The sequence below is a fragment of the Medicago sativa genome, chromosome 4, assembly GCF_051527215.1.
Source record: "Medicago sativa cultivar Bolivia chromosome 4, Bolivia_mono, whole genome shotgun sequence".
NCBI classification, from domain to species: Eukaryota; Viridiplantae; Streptophyta; class Magnoliopsida; order Fabales; family Fabaceae; genus Medicago; species Medicago sativa.
The window spans coordinates 33950818-33976369 of NC_140752.1; the positions used below are offsets into that span (position 1 = coordinate 33950818).

General features: G+C 41.5%; 3 protein-coding genes and 3 pseudogenes across 4 annotated transcripts; 2 read left to right on the forward strand and 4 right to left on the reverse strand.

Moving 5' to 3' along the window:
• Nucleotides 1–232: 232 nt before the first annotated feature.
• Nucleotides 233–1143, forward strand: LOC146928922 (uncharacterized; annotated as a pseudogene).
• A 1061-nt stretch (nucleotides 1144–2204) lies between these two features.
• Nucleotides 2205–2570, reverse strand: LOC146928923 (uncharacterized). Its single transcript, XM_085707166.1, has one exon. The coding sequence runs from the start codon at nucleotides 2568–2570 to the stop codon at nucleotides 2205–2207; it is 366 nt and encodes a 121-aa protein (XP_085563292.1).
• A 3499-nt stretch (nucleotides 2571–6069) lies between these two features.
• Nucleotides 6070–7011, reverse strand: LOC146928924 (uncharacterized). The gene has a single exon (XM_085707167.1). The coding sequence runs from the start codon at nucleotides 7009–7011 to the stop codon at nucleotides 6070–6072; it is 942 nt and encodes a 313-aa protein (XP_085563293.1).
• A 2236-nt stretch (nucleotides 7012–9247) lies between these two features.
• On the forward strand, nucleotides 9248–21391 carry LOC146928925 (CAX-interacting protein 4-like; annotated as a pseudogene). Its single transcript, XR_015005900.1, has 2 exons — nucleotides 9248–9376; nucleotides 20219–21391. The product of XR_015005900.1 is annotated as a CAX-interacting protein 4-like (transcript).
• LOC146928926 (uncharacterized) lies at nucleotides 19430–20146 on the reverse strand (annotated as a pseudogene).
• Nucleotides 21392–24183: 2792 nt separating the features above from the next.
• LOC146928927 (zinc finger protein ZAT9-like) lies at nucleotides 24184–25215 on the reverse strand. Its single transcript, XM_085701084.1, has one exon. It carries the CDS (start codon nucleotides 25133–25135, stop codon nucleotides 24404–24406), a length of 732 nt encoding a protein of 243 aa, XP_085557210.1. The 5' UTR covers nucleotides 25136–25215; the 3' UTR covers nucleotides 24184–24403.
• Between the last annotated feature and the right edge of the window lie 337 nt (nucleotides 25216–25552).

Consider the following 25552-nt stretch of genomic DNA (forward strand, 5'->3'; position numbering starts at 1 on the left):
TCCACAGAGGGTTAAGACTGATAGACGGGGGAACCCTTTGATGAGTGCGGATGGGACTTCAGTAACAGAGCCCCGCCTCATCAACACCCATGAGTTGTTGACTTCTGAGGATTTCGAAGCCTGCCTTGGTAGTTTACTTTCTTTCTGTCTTTCTGCTGATTTCCTTATTGCCACACTCTTGTTTTGTTCCCCCAAACTGACAAAATTCCCTTTTCTTTGTGTTGCAGGAAAAATGAAAGATTTGGGGGCTCTCGTGAATGCGGCGAGTAAGAAGATCTCGGCCAAGAAGAAACGGAAAAATGTTCAATCTCTGGAGCATCTTATTGCTGGTTCTGCTCCTGGCTAGTCCTCTGGTTCTTTGGTGGACTTGGAAGGTGAGGAGCCTTCTGAGGAGTAAGTGCAGGATTCTGCGAAGAGGCAGAAGGTGAGGGTGCCCTCTGAGGACCCAATCACGCCGATCAGGGCCATCCCCGTCCGTTCTGAAAAAGGGGACTTCCTCCAGCTTCCCAAAGTGTGGTCCGAGCCAGAGCTGTGCGGCCCCCAGTCGACCCTTTTCTTGGATGACCCTGAGCTGAAAATCATCCAGGACCTAAGTCCAGCTGACCGGAGGTCGCTGCCACCCTTAACAACGCTTCGCTGGAGAGTGAAGTCCAGGTTGATGCTTTGGTGCGGGAGAGGGATGCTTTGACTGCCAAGGTTACTGCTCTTGAGGAGGATAAAAGGAGCAAGAGGTTTGTCGCGGAAGAGCGTGACCGTCAGCTGGCTTCTTTGAAGGAGCAGTTATCTTGGGCTCAGGCTGCTCTTGAGCAAGCAACCGATTCCTCCCGGAAGCTGGCCGAGGAGAAGGTGTCTTTGGAGGAAGCTCTGAAGAAGGCAGACCTCCCTGGAGAGGATGAGGCGAAAAACCTTGGTGTCCTACGGCGTGCTGGTCTTGTGGACAGGATTGGTGAGCTGGAAGGAAGCTTGGTGGACGCCGTCAAGCTTGGTTTCGACTGGGCGGTGGCTCAGCTGAAGGTGGTGAACCTGGGTATCGAGCTGAACGTCGAAGAAATTCATCCCCTCAGTGAAGTGGAAGATGGGGTGATCACTCCTCCCCCCGACCCCGAGGAAGATAATGGGCATGTTGATGAAGCCCAGGCCTGATGAGGCCTTGTAATTAATTTCTTCAACAATTATGCTTGTAATGATATTGTGTGCCCTTCGTGGTTTTAGCACTTTTATAATATAACTGCTTTATTCTCAATTACACTTGTCTAAAATGTATGTTTTACTTTCAAGTATAATGTTTTGAATTTGATTGCTCGTTGTGTGAGACTTTTTGATACTGTTTGAAGTGCTTATTGAGAGCGAATTATCTATCTTGTGTGTTTCACAGACTGCAATAATTCGTATGCTCTTAACTGTTCGACTTGTATTGTTGTTCGCTTTTGAAATGCGAAGCTTTTAAGCCGAGATTCGTTTTGTTGTGGTGGGATGGACTACCCACCGCAGTCATTATTTCGACGAAGTGATTTAATGAATGGAGAGTTTAGCATGCTCGCCTGGATTTTTGCTGCTTTGACTCGATGAAATCAAAGTTTTGCCCCTTTCTTCCCAGTAGCTAGTTACTTTGTGTGAAAAGTTTTACATTTGCGTTGTTTTGCAAGGAAGAGTTTGGGGCAGGAGGTTTCTAACTATTTACGCAGAGTATTAGTTAGAAATATTGCACATCCAAGATATCGTTTATCTGAATGTGTGTCCAAAGTTATGGACGTGTAACAGCGGATGAACGAAAAAACCATTCTAAGTTCAACGCACTGAGGCGTGAATCACCCATCGCGAGCTGGGTTCTACCTAACATGCCAAGCAGTGATGTCGCAGTGGTAAGCGTACATACTGAGGAGTAAGAGAATTTGTTGTGTAAATTTCTCTCATCCTTTTTCTTTTTGGATTTGGAGTGGCACGACTTTCCTCCTCTGTTTATTTGCTCGTTTGAGAGCGAAGAGTTCGTTGTATAGAACTGAGTATGTACACTAGAGTAAATTGGCGTTGTCTGCCATCTAAGTGTAATACTTTTTGAGTTTTTCTGCATTCCAAGTCCTTGGAATTGTGTTTTGGTGGAGATCTTCGAGTCTGTAAGCCCCCGTCCCGGTCTTCATCCGGATCCTGTAGGGGTCGTCCCAGTTGGCGGCGAGTTTCCCTTCTTCAGAATCCTTATGATTTCGTCAGAGGACGAGGTCGCCGACTTCGAATTCTCTTTTTATGACCTTCTTGTTGTGGCGAGCGGCTATCTTCTGTTTCAGCGCTGCCTCATGCAAGGTTGCTCCGATCCTGACTTCGTCAACAAATTCGAGCTCTTCACGTAGATTTGTCGTGTTGGCAGGGAAGTCAGTGTTGGCGTCGGTACGCCATGTAAGTTCGGTTAGCTCAATGGGTAAGACTGCCTCTGTCTCGTACGTGGGTCGAAAAGGTGGCTCGCCAGTCGTGGAATGGGGAGTAGTTCTGTAGGCCCAAATAACCGCATGTAACTCTTCAGCCCACTGAGTTTTGGCCGTGTCTAGCCTTCTTCGTATCCCCCGTAAAATGACCATATTTGCAGCCTAGGCGAGGCCGTTGGCTTGAGGGTGTTCGACGGAGGTGAAGCTTTGTTAGATGTCGATATTCCTTAGGTAGTCCTGGAACCTTTGGTCCGTGAACTGTGTACTATTGTCGGATATGACCAGAGCTGGTACTCCGAACCTTGCTAGGATGTTTCTCTTGAAGAAACGGAGTACGTTTTTAGCTGTGATTTTTGTCAGTGGTTCGGCTTCGATCCACTTTGTTGAGTAGTCGATGGCGACTACGAGGTATTTCAGCTGTCCGGCGGCTTTAGGGAATGGTCCCAGAAGGTCGATGCCCCACCATGCAAAAGGCCAAGGAGAAACCAAAGATGTTAGCTCAGCGGGAGGTGCTAGATGCATGTCCCCATGTCGCTGGCATTTATCGCAGAGGTTTACATAATCTTGGGCGTCTTTTAACATGGTGGGCCAATAGTACCCTGCTCGTAGGACCTTTTTTGCGAGAGCTTTGGCGCCAAGGTGTTGTCCGCATATGCCGTCATGATCATCGGCAAGGACTTCTTGGGTCTCGTTAGGTCCTAAAAACTTGATTAGTGGAATGATGAAGCCTCTTTTGTATAAGGTTCCTTCCACCAAAGTGAATGAGCAGGCCCTTCGCTTCAACCTTGTCTTTTCTTGCGGGTTAGAAGGGAGTTCCCCGTTCTCTATGTATCGAGAGATGGGTCCCCTCCAATCTTCCATTCCGATGATCGCATTGATCTCTTGAGGTAGAGTTCCTTTATCCTGGATGCTTGGTTCACTGAGAACCTCCTGTATTACTGTTTTGTTTACGTTCGCAGTTCGTGTACTTGCGAGTTTTGAAAGAATGTCCGCCCGAGTATTCTGTTCGCGAGGAACGTGAGTTACTTCGACGGTTTCAAACTCTTTCATTTTCTCTAGTACCAACTGGACGTACTTTTGGAGGTGGTCCTCTTTTACCTGGAACTCTCCGGTGACTTGGGAAGCCACTAGTTGTGAGTCGGTAAAGATTTTCACCTTTCTGGCCCCCATGTCTTTGGCGGTTCGCAAGCCAGCCAAGAAGGCCTCATACTCTGCAGTGTTATTGGTAACAGGAATAGATAAAGCGAGGGAGATTTCGACAACGATACCTTTGTTATTTTCTACGATTATCCCGGTTCCGCTTCCCTTGAAGTTGGATGATCCATCTATGAAGACAGTCCATTCCTCAGAGCTATCCTCAGCTGGGAAAGTCATCTCGGCGAGAAAGTCCGCAAACACTTGTGCCTTCAGTGCCTTTCTGGATTCGTAATGTATGTCGAACTCGGATAATTTGAGTGACCATTTCATCATCCGATCGGCTACATCTGGGCGGCCCAAGATTTGTCTGATGGGTTGGTCCGTCCAGACCACCACTGTGTGAGCTAGAAAGAACTGCCTCAGTCTTCGGGCCACTGTGAGGAGTGCGAGAGCTACCTTTTCGATTCTCTGGTACCTCGTCTCTGGACCCAGCAGTGCTTTGCTGGTGAAGTAGACTGGCTTTTGTCCTTCCGTCGTTTCTCTAATGAGCACAGTGCTTACCGCGTCAGAAGAGACGGATAGGTACAAGTACAACGTTTCACCTTGGTCGGGTTGCGAGAGTACGGTTGGTGCTGATAGGGTGTCTTTGAGGTGCCTCAGAGCATTCTCGCATTCCTCTGTCCAATCGAACTTCGTTTCTTTCCTCAAGAATTTGAAGAAGGGAAGTGCATGCTGAGCAGACTTAGCCACGAATCTGGAGAGGGCAGTTAGCATTCCTTTGAGTGTTTGGATGCACTTCTTGGAGTGGGGTGTTGGAAGCTCAGTAAATGCACGACATTTGTCTGGATTCTCCTCGATTCCCCTTTCTGTCAGATAGAAACCAAGGAATTTACCCGCTTGGACTCCAAAGGTGCATTTTTCTAGGTTGAGTCGCATGTTGTACTTCCGAGTTTGCTCGAACACTCTTTTGAGATGGGCGGCATGATCCACCTCTTGTTAGGATTTTACGATCATGTCATCCATGTAAACCTCGAGAATGTCTCCCATAAGTGTCTTGTCATAGACTTTGTTCATCATACGTTGATAAGTAGCCCCCGCATTTCGCAGACCGAAGGGCATTACATTGTAGTAATAGTTCCCTGATTCAGTCATGAAGGTTGTTTTCATTTTATCCTCTTCAGCCATGGGTATCTGGTTGTACCCAGAATAGGCGTCCATGAAGGATAAAAGTTTGTAGCCGGAGGAATTATCTACGAGTTTATCGATGTTAGGAAGAGGATATGCGTCTTTAGGGCAGGCCCTATTAAGATCGGTATAGTCAACACACATACGCCATTTTCCATTAGATTTCTTGACAAGTACAACATTGGAGAGCCAGGTAATGTATTTGGCCTCAGAAATAAAGTTTGCCTTTAGGAGGTCTTTCACAGCTTTTTCAGCAGCCTCTGATTTTTCAGGAAACTATTTTCTATGTCGTTGGGCTACAGCGCTAACTCCGGGATCTACTGTCAGCTGGTGACAAGCGACGCTAGGGTCGATTCCGGGCATGTCGACCACGCTCCATGCGAATAGGTCGGCGTTCTCCCTGAGGCAGGCGATCAGCTGGTTCTTGACAAATTCGGGAAGATCCTTGCCAATTTTGAAATTTTTCGAGGGGTCGCTTCCGAAAGGGACCATCTCGAACTCCCCATCAGGAATAGATCTAAGAAGTTTTGCATTGAGCGGATCCTTTTTCTCCCGTTTTTGTTCCTTCAGGTCTTCCTTGGTGAACCTGGGGTCAAATTCGACCAAGTTGGCTTCCAGAGTGCTCGCAGCAGCTTTCCCCTTGTCTTCAGCAGGTTTGCTGGATTGGGAAACCGAGCTCTGGGATTTGTTGGCTAAAACGAAACATCTTCTTGCAGTTTCGATGTCTCCGTTGAGAGAGGCGATGATGCCCTCCTTCACATGGTACTTCAACTTCAGGTGAGCGGTTGAACATGCAGCCCCAAGTTGGGCAAGCCCGGTTCTCCCTATAATGCAATTGTAGAGAGAAGGGCAGTCGATCACCAAGAATGGGACTTTTATTGTTTTCTTGACCTCCTTTTCGCCGAAGGTGACCAGTAGTTCCACGTACCCCCATGGCTGAGTAGATGAGCCGTTGAAGCCGTAGAGTTCGTCCCCAACGTAGGGAGAAAGGTTTTTCTCCGTTAGTTGAAGAGTTTTAAACAGACTGGTGTACATGATGTCGCACGAGGCCCCTGTGTCAATCAGGACTCGTCGGACGTCTGCATTGGCCATCGATGCTCGCACGAGCAAAGGAATGGCGGAATTTAAAGCCCCACCAGGTAGTTCGGAATCATAGAACTCCAAAGGTGGTCTTCCTCCGCGATAGGAGGGAGCCATGGTATTGACGCTCATGAGCTCCTCGAATTTCCTCTTCATGTTTCCCATGGAAATGATCAGCGCCCCTCCAGTGATGACATTGGCGGTGGGAAACTGTTCCCATGTGTATAAGTAGGGGGTGATTTCAACATTGTTAGGGAAATCTCCGAGATGTTCCACGGACATGGCGATGGTTTTTGCCCGGTTCAGAACTGTCATCGATGAGTTCGACGGTCTTTCTTTCTGCCTCCGAGTTCTTGATGAACTGTTTGAGCCTACCTCTCTGAATGAGTAGCTCAATGGCATCCTTCAGATGGATGCATTCATTGGTGGTGTGGCCGTGGTATTTGTGGAATCGGCAGTACTTCGTCTTATCGATCCCCTTCCTCTCTTGAGATGGAGCCTTTGGTGGCTTGATGCCAACTTTTGTCAGATCAGCTACGGCGATCTCGGCGAGGATTTTCTCCCTTGACATGGCCAAAGGAGTGTACTCGGTGAAGTGACCGTTGTGCCTCTTGCTTTCCCGAGCAGCTTTGCCTTCCTTCTTTTTCTCATGGAAGGGCTTTTTGGAGGATTCAGCAGCAGGCTCCTCCTTTCGGTATTTATTGAGGCGGTCCGCATACAGCTCCTCCTCATAGGCGATGTAGATCTTGGCGATTGCTAGGAACTCGTTGAGAGTCCTTGGGCGATCCAGGCGGACATCCTTTTTGACGTCGGTGTCCTCGCGCAGACCCTTGGCGATGAGGTACAGTTTCATTGTCTCATTGGCACCTCGTACATGGACAGCATCTTTGTTGAACCTCTCGATGTAGTCTCGGAGGGGTTCGCTCCTTCCTTGAACAATGGCTTCTAGGGACGCGACCGTTTTTGGTTGCGTCCTTGAAGCTGTGAAGTGGGTTGTGAACTCGTTGCAGAGGTTGCCCCATGAGTCGATGGAGTTTCTCCTTAAGTTCTTAAACCATGTAACCGCTCCTCGTCTCAGAGTGGTGACGAAGAGCTTACATTTGACGGCGCCTCGCACCGACCTGTAAGTGAGAACCACCTCGATGTTCTCGATGTGCTCGTTTGGATCAATCGTCCCATCGTATGAGTCCATTTGCGGAGGTTTCTCCAGTCCGCGAGGGATATGAGCTTCTTGGATGCGTCGTGTGAACGGACCATAAGCTTTACGGTCGTAACAAGCATCGCGAGTGTCCTCGGACCCGAAGGGAGATCAAGAGTACCTGTTTCGTCTAGGCGGGGATCTTCTCGGAGGAGATCTCCTCGGGGGATATCGTCTGGATGGAGATCGCCTGGGATGAGATCGTCTTGGCGACCTCCTTGATGACCTCCTGGTGTAGCTCGGAGATCTGATGTTGATGGAACGCCGAGGGGATCTAGAACGGGGCCTGTGAGGGCTCGTTCCCCTTCTGCTATATGATGGGGAAGGAGTCCGCCTGGTGGAGACGATGTGACGCGCTTGCTCTAGATCCATCAAGCGCCGGTTCTGTTCCTCGATTAACGACGTATGTCGTTGAACCGTGCGGATCAAGTTACCGACTAGGACACCGGTTGGTGTGGCATCCTCGGGTGTCTTCGTAGGTCGTGGGGGACCTTGTAAAGGCCTTTGTTGGAGAGGAATAATGTGAGTTGGTTCTTCCCTGTTTGTCTCCACAGGTGAAGGTGTAGATGTCATGCCATCCTGTTGAAGGACGTGCACCTCACTTCGTAACTGGGAATGAGCACCGTTGGTAGTCATGGTAGTTTTTTACGAAAAGCTTTGGTTTTTAGTAGTGTAAAAACGGGGGAGCTTATGTCTTTCCCACAGACGGCGCCACTGATCGTACTTGATCAGAAGGTGACTACCGGTGCTTTGAATATGGTGGTTGCTACGGTGGTAGAATGTGTTGGAATGCTTCCTGGAGCGGATGGGGGTGTGTACCTGCAGGCACTCCGACGCTCAAGTTAGTAGAGATTCAGAGAGTGAGGGTTTGAGAGGAAGAAAGAGTTCTACCTTGGGGACTGCATTGAGTCCCCTATTTATAGAGGTGGAGGGCTGCAGAGCCATTGTGGTGGCACACCTGGCTCTGGCGGTTACGAAATCGTGGGAAGTGTAACCGCCAGAGAGTTTATTGTGGGAACGTGCAGAATGTGCAAAGAGACGTTGGAGTTCTTTTGAACCGGTCTCGTTTGCTTCGTGCACCCCCCTCGCGGGGAGGAGGTATGTTGCAAGCAATGTTGCCAAACGTGGAGTTTGGGCTTTAGAAGATATTGGGCCTAAGTTAATGGGCCAAAGGTCTTTTGGGTCGGTCCAGAACAATGTTAATGTATCTTTTATATATCATTCTTTCTTCCAACTTTCCATTCTACTTTCTCTTATACCAAACAATCAAAATAATCCCTTCAATTTCTATTCTCTTTCTTTCCTCATACAATATTTCCTATCTCTTTGTTTCCTTTTACTTTCATTCTTCAACCAAACAAAGCCTTAGAGCAGTTGCTTTCTCATACGAACAACCGGCACAACTCGTGCATTACAACACATCACAGAACTAAAATTTATACCAATCCAAACATATATAAATGAAGGAACATGAAGAATAAAAGCACTGGGAGAATCAAGTGCTAGGAGCCTAGCAATAGCCTCCATTAGGTACCGAATGATCAGGGTTATAAGGTAAATGAGGAGCCACTGAACATCCTACGAACATAATTAATACTCACATCATTTGTGTTTGTTGATGCAAAAGACGAAGCAGTGAAAGCAACGACTGAGGTTTGTTATTCGCCACCGTCAGCAGTGGTGGTTTTTGTTTGACGGTGAACGGAAAATTCATGAAATGGATAGTGAAAGAAAAAAAAAATTAACGAAATTATTTATCAACTCAGCATATTTTGGTTTGTCAGTATATAAAATAAAAAAAAAACAATTATTTTCTTATTGATTACATGTCACATATATTTGATCTAGTTTGTTACACTTTTTAAAAATAAAGAAAAAAATTTGGACATATACTCATATCGTGTTTGTTACATTTTTGTTTTTTAATATGGTAGCAAAAAGTATATTTTAATATGGTAGCAAAAAGTATATTTTGTTTTTTACATTTTTTAATATTTGAATTCACTCCCATCGATTATTTTCTTTTAAACGATAAGAAAAATAAATCAAAAATATACAATTTGTTACATTTTGTTTTAGTATTTGATTTTACTTTTATCTATTTATTACGTGATATCCATATTGAAATTGGAGGTAATTTTGAAAGGAGAAAAACCCAATCAAAAAGAGTTAGAAGGGGATTTTCTTTGTATACAGTATTCTCTCATATCTAATTTTAGTTCCAGAGTCTCTTGAAATAAAGATAAGAAGCTCGCTCCGAAACAAAACAACACTTGGTCGTCGGGTTTTCTTTTCCCTCTCCTCTCCTCTCCTCTCCTGCAGCGCATAGCCGCGATTCTGAGAACCGTTGATTTATTTGGTAACTACAAAATTTTATTGAAATTAAGATTTCCTCATTCGCATTATTTATTTTGTTTTGTTTCACAATTAATTAACTGATAACACTTGTAATTATGTTGAAGCTTCAATAAGTACATAATAACAAATTTTATTTATGATTGTTGTTCAACAAGTTATATATGATGTGTGTTACTCTATGAAGCACGGACACTCCAGATTAGGCATGTGTGCATGACACCGGCACGACACCGCCAACTCTTGTAATTACACTGAATTATGTGATTTTTTCAAATTATTAGCTGTGTCGTCGTGTCTGGTGTGCGTGTCCGTGCTACAAAGGTGTTACTTCTTTACATACAAGATGTGAGTCCATTTGTCTAAGCCATAATGTGGGGAGTCATACATCATAAGCGGTGCTGTCGTTGGTGGAAGGCCACCTCCTGGCACAACAATCTCTTATCTTACATTCCCAGAGGACCTATACTTCTACAACCTAGTTCACCGTCCACCTCCTGGCACAACAATCTCTTACTAATCTTCCTCCCGGGTCCTTACCTTTCAAGGCAACTTCATCTCTTACTTCATTCCTCCTGGGTCCTATTCAGCTCTCAGGCATCCGTTCTAACCGTCGAGTGTTAAATTGAGTTGATCAGGCTCAACTAACATCAACAAGTAAAACATTTACCTGGAACCCAATGGTCCCACTACCTTAGTTGTAATTTAATGACCCAAGGCACGGTCTGAATCGACCTGCTCTGATACCAAATGTAACACCCATACTAAACGTATCTAGAAAGTTTAGCACGTGCATTATTTTTAGTATTGGATACATTAAAAATACAACATAAAAACTTCGAATGAATATTATACATCAATACACGTTCGTATAAAACGATACAAAACCTTTTGTCTAACATAATAACAAATGCATCCTTTAAATCCATATCCATTCCTCAGCGTGTACGAACGAGCACTTGATGAAATATCCATCTGGCAACTAACTTGACGTCCGACCTGTTTATCTGAAACAAAATAGGATTGGGATGAGACATAATGTCTCAGTGAGTTCCACCTAATCCTAGGCTATAGGCAACCTCAAGGGAAACCTACGGTCGCCACGTGTCTACTTTACAACCTGACGGTTGATTATACGTGTGTGGGGACTTGCTTTCTTAGACGGTTGTGCATGCTAGGACCATCATAATTGCATCATACTTGTTATAGGCTTACTATCAAAAGTGTCATGGCGGTCAAGGGGACCTAAGACCACTATGCCAAGATACGGTAAACGCATCGAGGTCTTCATGTAACATGCTCATGACACCAACCTAAGCCGGACGATTAGGGAAACCTAAGTACGTCTTCGGCATCACATTCTCTACTTAGCTTATACCTAACATAATCATATCATAAAACATGCATGAATGTATTCATTGATTCTTTATGTTAGCGTTGAACAATCAAACATATCTTGGTTCATTTTACGGAGAGTCCCGGGTGGAGTAACCCCGAGTACACTCCCATACATGACCGATGTACGTACATCGGACTCCCTCAGTGTCGTGCGATCCCCTTACGGAGCCTTCCCCGTTTCCTAATGGAAACCCCTCGAATCCATACCTTCATGGATTGCAAGAGACACGAACACCTACGGCTTAATTACTCAGTACCATGTGATCCCCTTACGGAGCCTTCCCCGTTTCCTAATGGAAACCCCTTGAATCCATACCTTCATGGATTACAAGAGACATGGCACCTACACATTCATTAATCATAATCTTATGCATACATGAATGGTTAATCTATAACCTCTTGAGTTAATTCCCTTAACTCGGATCCTTAATCGATCCCTTGGGTAATAACATATAAGTTCATGAGCGTAGAAGAATATTCATCGCACTTTATCATACATATCAATTCCTGTTTAACATACTAAATCTCAACTTCTACGTCGAGGTTCTAATTCCATTCCCTTCCTTAGTTAATGCTTGCTACCCATTCGATTCACGTACTAAACTCTTGTATGCCATGCTTATTTATACGTTATGAATACTTGCTTAACTATCAAGAAACATTTTTAAAAGTCCAAGCCTTGGAGTCATGTATTGAGGGGTTTAGTACTGTAAAAGAATGCTCGAAGAAACTGGACCAAAGTGCATTTAAAAAGGACCTGAAGCAAGCAAACAGGGAGCTGGCACCCTGTCACTCGCCACTGCGAGTGCTTTACTCGCCACTGCGAGTAATCCTTACTCGCCACTGCGAGTAATCCTTACTCGCCACTGCGAGTTGTATGCGAGCTGGGGGCGAGTAACACCCCTCCTTCGACTTCCAGCTCGCCACTGCGAGTAGTTTACTCGCCACTGTGAGCTAGGACAGTCCAGACATCCAAAAATAGAGTTTTTGACCCAAAAACCTCAATACAAGTATCCCAATGCATGGCAAGTTGCTAAAGATCATATAGAACCTGTAAAATAGTCTCAAAACAAGTATTCACATGTACATTTATGCATGACACAAAAAGGGGTAACATATACATATAAAAACCCTAGAAAAGTTCATGGTTATCATACAATCATATATCACATAATCCCAAGGGTGGGAGCTATCTAAGGAACTCACCTAATCATAATATGAAATTGATTCCCATGTTTCCAAGCTCAAGCCACAAAATCCCAACTTGTCTCTTTTGCAATCTTAGCCTATACCTTTCCATCTTGTTGTTTTCTTGAACTCTAAGACACCATAATCTTTGTTGGTTCAACAAATCTTCAATTTCCTATCCCATATCAAACTCCTCTTCAAAACCCTAGCTCTTGTTTCTTGCTTTTCTACCAAACCAACCCAACTTTCTTGTACTTATGTTCTCATGAAAAAGCATTGCTTTACTTAAACCAAACTTGAAACCATATCATAAACAACCCAAGCTTCCATTTACCAAAACCCTAGTTTCCATAATCAACATCTTTAAGAACCATATGTGAAGGAAGAGTTCAACCCAAACCCTAATAACTTCTTGTTTGTTAAGTTGCTAACAATCCTGGCTTGGTTCACTTCTAACAACTTGGGAAGATTTGCTTCAAAGGAGAAGAGATGAGATGAACTTCATAGGAGATGGAGAAGAGAAATCAAACCTTCTACAAGTTCAAGAGACCATGAGGGAGCAATATTATTATTTCACTTGCCATGGAGAGTGAAAAGATTTGATGGAGAGGAAGAGGAAAGGGGACGTGAGGGAGAAGAGGAAAGGGAGAGGAAAAAGTTTTCCAACCAAGAGAGAGAAAGAAGATAAGAAAATGGGATATTTTTGGCCAATCCAAAATAAATATCTCCTTTTAATGCACAATTACCAAATTGCCCTTGGCTTAAACGTACTTTATCCGACACTGATACTTTATCCGTATTAGGCTGACATCTCATAATAAATATTCTCCATTAAACTTTCTTTCGAAATATTAATCCTCTGACACACTCGACTGATAATATTCCGATACTGACAGGCGGGATATTACATTCTACCCCCCTTAAAAGAATTTCGTCCTCGAAATTCGAAAACCATCTACCAATTCCTGAGATTAAACTCGTCTTCTTCAGTTTTCAGTTAAACAAAGTCCGCTCATACTCACTCCAACGAGTTCAAGGCATACTTCCCTCATCAAAACGTGTAATTTATTCTCTTCCTTAATCCGCACAATGAACATAACCTCTTTATCAAATCCCAAAACTATCTTAGAACATCATGATTGATTCTTATCTTGCTTCTTATGGATTAATTGTTTCAAGTCTACATCTTAACTACTTAGCTTAACCATCAAATAAGTAACTTATAACCAGCTGAAACACTCAGAATTTGCCTTGTAGTGCTTCCATGCATCTAACTCATGTTATCTTGCATACGTTTTTCCTTGCATACATAATCTTTCTTATCGCTCTTGGCGACTTATTCTTCTTGCTTAGTTTACTTACCTTGATGGTTCCGCACATTTCTTTCAAACTCTTCAGAACTTTTCTATCTTCCTACGATTTTCTCACACCCGAAACCATGGGTAGCTCGTCTATCTTGACATGGGAAAATGAAATCAATTACTCCGATTCTCTAGACAATTAATAACCAAATCTATGGTTTGCTCACTTTAAAACTTTCCGCTAGGTCCATTTGCAATTGCACTGAACACTTTAGCACGAAACCGTGCATCCCGTATGATATGGATATCGCACGAACACGCCATCTCCTCTTTAAAACCTTCTCCTCTTTATACTTGCATACTTCCGAATACCGCCTCTTGTTAGTTAATAACGATACTCAATCTAGTACTTTACTACAAGAAATTTCTAAACTTTGGTACATAGGTTCTTGGAACGAACAGCTACTTGAATAAAGAAAATCTCATTTTGAAACCAAATTTGTAATGGTACCTCAGAACCACAGGACGAGTCTTTAAATTTATTAAAAAGGTTTTTCAACTCGCCCTTAACTTGTCTATATCAAGTTGGTCCTGAAATCCATACGTCTTAAGTGAACTTGCTCACTTATGGCGTACCTTATTGGTTTCATCAATATTTAATATTATATTTTTAAAACAATGTCGTTTCCAAGTTCCTTAATACCAATCTTAACTTTAAGAAAAATTACAATCATATCTCGTCATTACTCTAGCAAGTATCGTTATCATTTAACAAGTTTGGTATAGAAGGGTATGTACTTCATCATGTAATTCTCGTGAACCTTATTCCATCATTATAACTTATGCTCTTCTACATATTCAACAACGACAATTAGACAACCCGACTACTTCCTCTGCGGCAACTCTAATCTTCTCTGTCGTACTTAAGTAAAGATACACTTCTCATCCTTTTACCTTAATCATCACTGACCACATAAACATCCATACTTACTTGCTACACCGAGAATTCCTTGTTTGTCTCATAGTACTTCTTATTAAAACTTATATTACTTTTCCAACATACTTCATGAAGATTCTTACAACCAAAGTTTCATGTTCCATGGTCACGTTTACAACTTTGCCAATTAATTTCCGCGGCGCTACTCTGTTTCCCACCGGTTGGCTTTGACTAGTTCTCTAATCCGTTGAGACGAGCGATCTTCACCCTTCTTTTATCATTGAATAATATCCTCGTGAACTTTTCTCAAACTTTCTATGTTGCAACTATCTCTGCTATCTTGCTCTACCCTTGGCTTGTAAGATCAAACTCAAGATGACCTTTTCTCTTGACATACACATACCTTACTCAACTTATTCTCGGGTAATCTGAATTCATAGTATACATCTTTGATATTACATACTTACTATTTCCATGATTCATCCTTCCAACTTCCCAGGGTAGACTCATCTTGCACTCTTACGTACCTTCCTTATGAATCTAACATTACAACTTGACATTCTTTCATGCTACGTTTTGCTCAATCTTACCGTTGCTTGCTCGTTAGTTTTTCTTTTAAAGAAAATTTCATAAACTAGCATACGGGCCATTGACGTTGATGATTTCCCCATTGTTTGTATATAAAACTATACTGAATCTAGGCCCCAGTCGTTACTCTAAATTCACAGAACGAGTTGACAACACAACCGTGCTTTCAAATCTTAGTTCCGGTGAATTTAGTCTACTCTACCCGAGTCGTAACAACCGGTACCTACAAAATTTCTTTGAATTTCCAAAAGCATCAACTCCAATCACCCATATGCATATTTCTTTCTAAAATCTTGTAAACTTATAATTCAACATCCTAACGAGCCCTTGCAAGTTAATTAAGCAAAACGTAGGTGCGAGAAATACTCATAACTCCACAGAACCCAGAACCTTGTGATTTCTTATAGCTCCGCACCACTTTAATTCGTAATTCATGTCTTCAATTCCGTGACATCCATTCTAAACACCAGAACCTCTAGACTCTTGATCTGAACTCCTTCTCGACCCTTGACACATTAACTTCCAAAGTTACCTTGAATCGAATCAATTCCGTTGATAGTTGCTCCGGCCTTCTTCTTTGAAAATCTTAGGGTGTGATATGCATTCGTCACTTGTTGTCATAAAGGTTTTCATTACTTAAAATATTATTGCGAAAATAACTCTCCAATAGTTACTGCAAACCTTTGAGACGAACTGACCATTTTCGGAAAAACAGAAACTTCGCCCACGTTCGCTATTGGTGAGCTTCTTCAGTTCAACATTCTTTTCAAAAACTACTTTGCATAAAATCCTTATTTCTCAAGTAACCCAATGCATATCATTCATTCCTACCATCGTAAAATGTTCTTTAATATGTGCACGGCAACCATCAACCTATATCGATACAATTCTCGGCACGTCGGAAATTAACGTCTTAGCTCTGACAATCATAAACCTTCGCTTAAATCCTTATCTTCATCTACTATGAGTAGCTTTCCTAGTTACGTCGACGCTTATTGTACCTTCCGTATACTAGAACCTTGTCCACCCTGATCTCTCAAATCCATCAACTCATCTACATAACGCTATCCCTGCGAGCCTACTAATTCCGTCAACAACATCGACTTCTTCCTGTACAATAAATCTGTTCCACAACAGCTCTTACTAAAACTTCAGATCATACATAAACATTTCCAACTCTTACTTACGGGTATGCGAAGTATCTCCCGCATCTTACTCAATACTTCCAGAACGTTCCTTCTTAACCTTATCTTACATTCCCAGAGGACCTATACTTCTACAACCTAGTTCACCGTCCACCTCCTGGAACAACAATCTCTTACTAATCTTCCTCCCGGGTCCTTACCTTTCAAGGCAACTTCATCTCTTACTTCATTCCTCCTAGGTCCTATTCAGCTCTCAAGCATCCGTTCTAACCGTCGAGTGTTAAATTGAGTTGATCAGGCTCAACTAACATCAACAAGTAAAACATTTACCTGGAACCCAATGGTCCCACTACCTTAGTTGTAATTTAATGACCCAAGGCACGGTCTGAATCGACCTGCTCTGATACCAAATGTAACACCCATACTAAACGTATCTAGAAAGTTTAGCACGTGCATTATTTTTAGTATTGGATACATTAAAAATACAACATAAAAACTTCGAATGAATATTATACATCAATACACGTTCGTATAAAACGATACAAAACCTTTTGTCTAACATAATAACAAATGCATCCTTTAAATCCATATCCATTCCTCAGCGTGTACGAACGAGCACTTGATGAAATATCCATCTGGCAACTAACTTGACGTCCGACCTGTTTATCTGAAACAAAATAGGATTGGGATGAGACATAATGTCTCAGTGAGTTCCACCTAATCCTAGGCTATAGGCAACCTCAAGGGAAACCTACGGTCGCCACGTGTCTACTTTACAACCTGACGGTTGATTATACGTGTGTGGGGACTTGCTTTCTTAGACGGTTGTGCATGCTAGGACCATCATAATTGCATCATACTTGTTATAGGCTTACTATCAAAAGTGTCATGGCGGTCAAGGGGACCTAAGACCACTATGCCAAGATACGGTAAACGCATCGAGGTCTTCATGTAACATGCTCATGACACCAACCTAAGCCGGACGATTAGGGAAACCTAAGTACGTCTTCGGCATCACATTCTCTACTTAGCTTATACCTAACATAATCATATCATAAAACATGCATGAATGTATTCATTGATTCTTTATGTTAGCGTTGAACAATCAAACATATCTTGGTTCATTTTACGGAGAGTCCCGGGTGGAGTAACCCCGAGTACACTCCCATACATGACCGATGTACGTACATCGGACTCCCTCAGTGTCGTGCGATCCCCTTACGGAGCCTTCCCCGTTTCCTAATGGAAACCCCTCGAATCCATACCTTCATGGATTGCAAGAGACACGAACACCTACGGCTTAATTACTCAGTACCATGTGATCCCCTTACGGAGCCTTCCCCGTTTCCTAATGGAAACCCCTTGAATCCATACCTTCATGGATTACAAGAGACATGGCACCTACACATTCATTAATCATAATCTTATGCATACATGAATGGTTAATCTATAACCTCTTGAGTTAATTCCCTTAACTCGGATCCTTAATCGATCCCTTGGGTAATAACATATAAGTTCATGAGCGTAGAAGAATATTCATCGCACTTTATCATACATATCAATTCCTGTTTAACATACTAAATCTCAACTTCTACGTCGAGGTTCTAATTCCATTCCCTTCCTTAGTTAATGCTTGCTACCCATTCGATTCACGTACTAAACTCTTGTATGCCATGCTTATTTATACGTTATGAATACTTGCTTAACTATCAAGAAACATTTTTAAAAGTCCAAGCCTTGGAGTCATGTATTGAGGGGTTTAGTACTGTAAAAGAATGCTCGAAGAAACTGGACCAAAGTGCATTTAAAAAGGACCTGAAGCAAGCAAACAGGGAGCTGGCACCCTGTCACTCGCCACTGCGAGTGCTTTGCTCGCCACTGCGAGTAATCCTTACTCGCCACTGCGAGTAATCCTTACTCGCCACTGCGAGTTGTATGCGAGCTGGGGGCGAGTAACACCCCTCCTTCGACTTCCAGCTCGCCACTGCGAGTAGTTTACTCGCCACTGCGAGCTAGGACAGTCCAGACATCCAAAAATAGAGTTTTTGACCCAAAAACCTCAATACAAGTATCCCAATGCATGGCAAGTTGCTAAAGATCATATAGAACCTGTAAAATAGTCTCAAAACAAGTATTCACATGTACATTTATGCATGACACAAAAAGGGGTAACATATACATATAAAAACCCTAGAAAAGTTCATGGTTATCATACAATCATATATCACATAATCCCAAGGGTGGGAGCTATCTAAGGAACTCACCTAATCATAATATGAAATTGATTCCCATGTTTCCAAGCTCAAGCCACAAAATCCCAACTTGTCTCTTTTGCAATCTTAGCCTATACCTTTCCATCTTGTTGTTTTCTTGAACTCTAAGACACCATAATCTTTGTTGGTTCAACAAATCTTCAATTTCCTATCCCATATCAAACTCCTCTTCAAAACCCTAGCTCTTGTTTCTTGCTTTTCTACCAAACCAACCCAACTTTCTTGTACTTATGTTCTCATGAAAAAGCATTGCTTTACTTGAACCAAACTTGAAACCATATCATAAACAACCCAAGCTTCCATTTACCAAAACCCTAGTTTCCATAATCAACATCTTTGAGAACCATATGTGAAGGAAGAGTTCAACCCAAACCCTAATAACTTCTTGTTTGTTAAGTTGCTAACAATCCTGGCTTGGTTCACTTCTAACAACTTGGGAAGATTTGCTTCAAAGGAGAAGAGATGAGATGAACTTCATAGGAGATGGAGAAGAGAAATCAAACCTTCTACAAGTTCAAGAGACCATGAGGGAGCAATATTATTATTTCACTTGCCATGGAGAGTGAAAAGATTTGATGGAGAGGAAGAGGAAAGGGGACGTGAGGGAGAAGAGGAAAGGGAGAGGAAAAAGTTTTCCAACCAAGAGAGAGAAAGAAGATAAGAAAATGGGATATTTTTGGCCAATCCAAAATAAATATCTCCTTTTAATGCACAATTACCAAATTGCCCTTGGCTTAAACGTACTTTATCCGACACTGATACTTTATCCGTATTAGGCTGACATCTCATAATAAATATTCTCCATTAAACTTTCTTTCGAAATATTAATCCTCTGACACACTCGACTGATAATATTCCGATACTGACAGGCGGGATATTACAATAGCGGCGTTATAGCACAATTGCGTTACAAAATTTGAACAGACCATTATTTTCCACGATCTGCGAATAATAACACTGAACAACATGAATGAACATGCAAAGAAGATAGAAACTACTAGCACAGACTCTGGAATGATAATCAAAACAAAGATCCCCCTTACACAAATATAAAACCACCCTGTCAAATTGTTAAAACTTGAAATGATTGAAATCAAATATTGTTCATAACATTCAGAACAGAACGCAGTTAAAAAATGTGTTCAGAATCACAAATCAAGTCTGTAAATTCCTGTCTATACAATTGCTTTGTGAGAATTAGAGGATCATCACTGGGGACTTGAAATTTCAATACGGGTGTGGCACACTTCGAAATTCATTAGCACTGGAAAAGTGTGCCCTCTTGTGTCCGCCGAGTGCTTGAGCAGACTTGAACACTGTTGCAATATGGGCACGGAAAAGGTTTCTGATCTGTTAAATCACCATTGTTTTCACTTTCGAAGTATGCTTTGTGCCCAGGTCGGAACATTTTTCCCCATCTCTCACTTGAACCTGGCTTGAGAGTCTGCTTGAGCAAGCAAGTGACCTCTATGCTTTCGCCGTCTTTTGTCTTTATTTTTCGTTCCTTGATCCTTTCCCTTTTTGCGCATCTTTCTAAAACCCCATACCATCATAATACCTGGATCTCTTTACAGATCTTTTGTATCAGCCGCTGCATTAAGTTTGTGGCGGCAATTGGATCTCTTTGCGGGTTGGGTTTTTCGTGTAGGACACATATTCATTTGCTCTGTTTGAGTTTGCAGAGAAGGCAGAGATGCTTTGTTTCATTGATAGGAAATTCTGTATTGTTGTTTTTTCGGGATGGCAAGTCTGTGGGGAAGCAGATTGATTTCGACATGGGTTAAATCGGCCGAATTGTCTACAGCTTGATTATTAGTTTCAGACTTTGGAGGAATCGGCAATTTGACCCATGTAGTTGCCCCACTTAATGGGATTTTGCTAGGTTGTTGTTGTTGTTGTTGTATTATGGTTGTGTGAATTTTAGGTTAAGATCATATACTTCATTCTACACATAATGATATTTTACCGGGTTGTGTTTTTGTTCCTGATAGTTGTCTATTTATTTTTTCTTCCCAGGTTCTGGAATTACATTGAAATCTTAAGATGCCGGCTACAGCAGGTAGGGTTCGCATGCCTGCGAACAATAGGGTTCACAGTAGTGCAGCCCCCCAAACCCATGGCGTATGGCAGAGTGCCATTGGCTATGACCCTTATGCACCCAATAAGGATGACAAGGATACTTCGCAAAGTCAGCCAAATGCAGACCCTGATGCAGATAATGCATATGCCAGCTTCCAAGGGTTTCTACAGCTCGCTAAGAAAACCAATGCTGACGTGGATGTGTCCCGTGGAGCTTGCAAGAAGTGCGGCCGTGTTGGGCACCTCAAGTTTCAATGCAAGAACACTGTGAAAATCAAAGATGACAAGGAGGAGAAGGATCTTGAAGCAATGCGGTCACTGGGGTTTGTTGGAATGGATAAGTTGAAGGGATAGGCTGACGTGGATAAGAGAAGCAATGTTGAGAGCTCAGAAGAGGAGGAAGAGGATAGTGAGAGTTCAGATTCTGAGATTGATTCAGAGATTGAGAGAGCTATTGCTAAAGGGGGAAGTTAGTGAGAAGAGAGGTTCTTATAGAAAGAAGGATGACTAAGATGATGACGAGTCAGACAAAGATGCTGACCGAAAGAGGAAAAAGAGAGGTAGAGAAAAGAGAAGGAGTGTTTAAGACTAACAGGGAAGCTAGTGATTCAGATGGTTCCGGTGAAAGGAGGAGGAGGGAGCACAGGAGAAGCATGAGGGACGAGTCTCCAGATGATAGTGATGAATATAGACACAAGAAAAGGAAGAGTAGGAAAGAGAAGAGGAGAAGGAGAAGTCGTCTTTCAGATTCTGATTCTGAAACATCTGAGGATTCTACTTCGCGGCACAAGCGAAATAGCAAGAGAACTTCATCATCAACTGACAGTGATTCGGGTGATGGATATAATGGTTCAAGTAAGGGTAGGGATATCAAAAAATCAGAAAAGAGGAGGAGACGCCACCATGGAGATGATGATTAGAGGAGCAATGGAGTAGTCAATCGTATGTCCTTTGATGTTTCTAAAATTTTATCATATGTCCTTTGATGATTGTAAATTTTTATGTACCATACATCTATATGCTTGTTCAAATATTCAGTTGAGCTTCAGAATATAGTTATCAGTATGACTTGATATAATTGATTTTTCTACACTTATTTATGATTGGATATATGGATGGTTGTTTAGCTGTTGAATGAACTTTATATTTTGTGTTATTTTGTATCCTTTAAGAGCTTAATTAGATGTGGGAGTTGTTTGCGTTTGGTATGTTTGCTTCTTAAATTTGGGTAAATATGACGATCGCGTCCTTCTTCATCAGAGCCTCCAGGGCTCTCAGCAGTCACCCTTTCTGCTCAAACTTTCTACTTCATCAGATGCTTCAATGTAATAATTGTTGTGATTGCATAAGATCTTTTAAAAGTGCTAAATATTTGCAAGGGTTAATACTACTACCCTACAGATCAAACGACGCCATAATATACATGTACTATATTAAGCTAATTTATTTTGTTTTGACAATTAATTGCAGATCAAAGTTTTGCAACTGCGGTCTCTATTTCAGTTATTTCTATTGCATATCAAAGTAAGTTCACACTATTCCGAAAGGTGAATATTTGTTTCATTCATGTCTTCTATCTTGCATATATCTGCTATGATATTTAGTCAGCACAAGTTTATATATTAACTTGGTCATGCTTATTGTAATAACAATCGTTTTGATTGCTTAAAGGGACCAATAGTATATACGCCGCCGATATAGTATCCTACGCGTTCAACCCTAGGGTAGAAGACTGATAGGGTTGTTATATATTTGTTCTGGATTTCTTATTGCTTGCTTTGTGGTTGACATGTTAACTTACGTGTTAATCTGAAATAAAAATGGAAGTTCCCAAGCTTCATAAATAGATGGATAAAAGGGTGAATAATGATATGAGAAGAGTTAGAAATGAATTTGTGACAGACTATCAATTTTGTGGAGTTTTCTTGTGTCCAATATCTGTATAAAAGAATAGGAAAGTATTTAGAGACAATATTTATCCACGCACATAATAGTGTGACAACGTTAGATAATATTAATAATCATTTTGGTCCTTTAAAGATAAGGGATTGGTCAAATTTGTTCCTGGATGACACAGATTACTCAAGCGGTCCCTAAAAGATGACTCCATCAGTCAAATTGGTCTTATGGTTAAAAAGCTTGAGTTAACAATCACAGAGATGCGCATGTGGTGCTTTTGGATCATTTAGGATTCACATGTGGCAAGATTTTACACATTTCGCCAAGTAAGGCGTTGTTTCTCCTAAAAATAAAAAATCTCATAATTCCTTCTCTCCCCATTTACTTATCTTCGATAATAAAAAATGAAACCATTACTTAATCTTGATATTCCCTTTCTATCTCATTTCCTTCTTTAATCAAAGAATGACACTCTTATCTACTAAAAGTTGAGTTAGGCAAGAACAGAGATTGGTATATGACACATCATGGAGATGAAATTAAAAGTAACACATTTTGATTTCAATAAAAAAAAAAAAAAGTGGAACCAAAGAGAACGGAGTAAAATATGCAGTTCCATTCTCCGATCTGTGATTGACAACACTAGAAGTATGTTTAAGAACCAATAGAACATGCACAAATAAATTTATAAATTTGCTGTTCCTATATGACTTCATTCAGCCTTCTCAACCGCTTGGGTTTTGCCTTTTTCCCCGTTTTATTATTCGAACTAGTTGCCACCTCTACAGTTTTGTCCGCTTCTTTTTTTTTCAGTCACCTGGGGCCCATTAGAGGGTGCTACACTTTTGCACAATCCCAAATGCTGGTTTTTTATTTATGGAATCTTAGTGGCATATCTTAACTTTTGGCAATAGATCTGATACCTCTTTTGTATGATCATGATTTCTTAGGTATTTCTCTTACATCTAGCCTTTTTGCCAGCAATGGCTTCTAACAAACTATTAGATTAACTCAAAGGAGTTATCAAATTTTGAAAAAGGGATAATTCATCAAAGCGCAATTTCTCAACTAGAAAACCATACCAGAGCATATGCATAGCAGCTTGGCACTGAACCTTTCCTATGGTTCAACCCAAAATTTGAACAAAAGTTTTCTTCGTAGGTCCAAAGAAATTTGAAGATATTTTTGTATCAAAATAATGACATAGATAACACTTGTAATTATGTTGAAGCTTCAATGAGTATATAATAACAAATTTTATTTATGATTGTTGTTCAGCAAGTTATATATGATGTGTGTTACTTTTTATATAAAAGATGTGAGTCCATTTGTCTAAGCCATAGTGTGGGAAGTCATACGCCATAAGCAGTGTTGTTGTTGGTGGAAGGCCAAAAGCCGCCATGAAGCACAGATACTCTTGGATTAAGCGTGCCACGGTGTCGGATACGAATCGTGTGACCGACATATATGATTACATTGAATTGTGTCATTTTCTCAAATTATTGTCGGTGTCGATGTGTCTGTGCCTGAGTATGTGCTTCATAGCCGCCATATAAACACACATTGTAGCCTAGGGTGCTGCCATGGTGGGCATCCCTTCACAAATTGTCTATGGCGGTTGTAAAAAAATCTGCCATGCCATTCTGTTATTGTGGTGCCATGGCTTCCATTTAACATCATTGCTTACAAGCTTTGTGAAATTTAGAGAGCTCTAATGTCCGATTAGTGAAGCCAGTCATCCTAGGCTTTGTACATTTTCGAAAACAGGGTAGGAGCTGATGAAGTTTGATCTAAATCCATACATGTGCAAACAAAAGAAAATATGATTATTTAGTTTATTTTGTTCTTTATGGAGATATGGAGAAATAGTTGGGCTAAACATGAGTGTTGTTAAATAGCGGCTATAGCTGCGCTGTATTGTGTCTGTAGTGTGTTCCTCGGTACGCTATTTAGTACAAAATGCTGTCAAATAGTGATTATGGCTGTGCTATAGCACTGTTGCGTTACGAAATTTGAACAAACCATTATTTTCCCGATCTGTGATTAATAACACTGAACAACATGAATTAACAGACAAAAAAGATAGAAACTACTAGCATAAACTCTGAAATGATAATAAAAAAGATCCCTCTTACATAAATATAAACCCAAATGATTGAAATCAATTATTGTTTAGAACATTCAGAACTGAACACAGTTAAAAACTGTGTACAGAATCACAAATCAATACGGGTGTGGCACACTTTGAAATTCCTTAGCACTGGAAGAGTGTACCCTCTTGTGTCCACCGAGTGCCTGAGCAGACTTGAACACTTTGTTGCAATTTGAGCAGTGAAAAGGTTTCTGATCTATTAAATCACCATCATTGTCTCTTTTGCAGTATACTCTGTGCCCACCAAGAGCCTGATAAGATCGGAACATTTTTCCGCACCTCTCACAGTTGAACCTGGCTTCAGAGTCTGCTTGTGCAAGCGAGTCACCTGTACTGCTTTCGCCATCGTTTTCCCTCATTTTTTGTTTCTTGATCCCTTCCCTTTTCTGCGCATCTTTGTAAAATCCCCATAACATCAGAACACCTGGATCTCTTGACATATCTTCTGTATCAGCCGCAGCATTAACTTCTCGGCCGCAATTGGATCTCTTGCGGGTTGGGTTTTTCGGGTTGGACACAGATTCATTTTCTCTGTTTGAGCTTGCAGAGGAGGCAGTGAAGTTTTGTTTCAAGGATAGGAAATTCTGTGTTTGTTGTATTTCGGGAAGGCAAGTCTGTGAGGAAGCAAATTGATTTCGACGATGGGTTGAATCGGCCGAATTGTCTACAGCTTGAGTATTAGTTTCAAGCTTTGGAGCAATCGGCAAATGAACCATGTGAGATCTCATGTGGCCTCCAAGGGCTTTCCCACCGGAGAACCACTTCCCACAAATCCCACAGGCTTTCCCATCGCTCTTCTCCATAGTTGCAGAAACTCTAATGTAAAATGAAAATACTTCCTCGCTTCTTTGTTTTGGATGAGGAGTGTTTGCGGAATTCAGGATTTTATAGAGGGTAAAGTTACAAGCCTTCCTTATAAGAGAATCCACTTTAAGTGTTCAACCGGTTGCCCGTCAAAGATTAGTCGATGCTAAACGGGGTGGATACTTTGTATCTATAACATGGTAATAAAGGAAAAAGGCTTCCTTATACAAAAGGAACAAAATAAGAAAAAGCCGTAATAAATGTAAAAATTGATGGCATGTTATCACTGTATTCAACATTTTAGTTTTTTTTTTTTGCTTTACTCTTAATTTTCAACTTAATGAGGTTATTAAAAGAAAATATTATTAAATTATTTAAGAATCCGATTTTGCATTTATATTTCTTTTCTTTCTGAA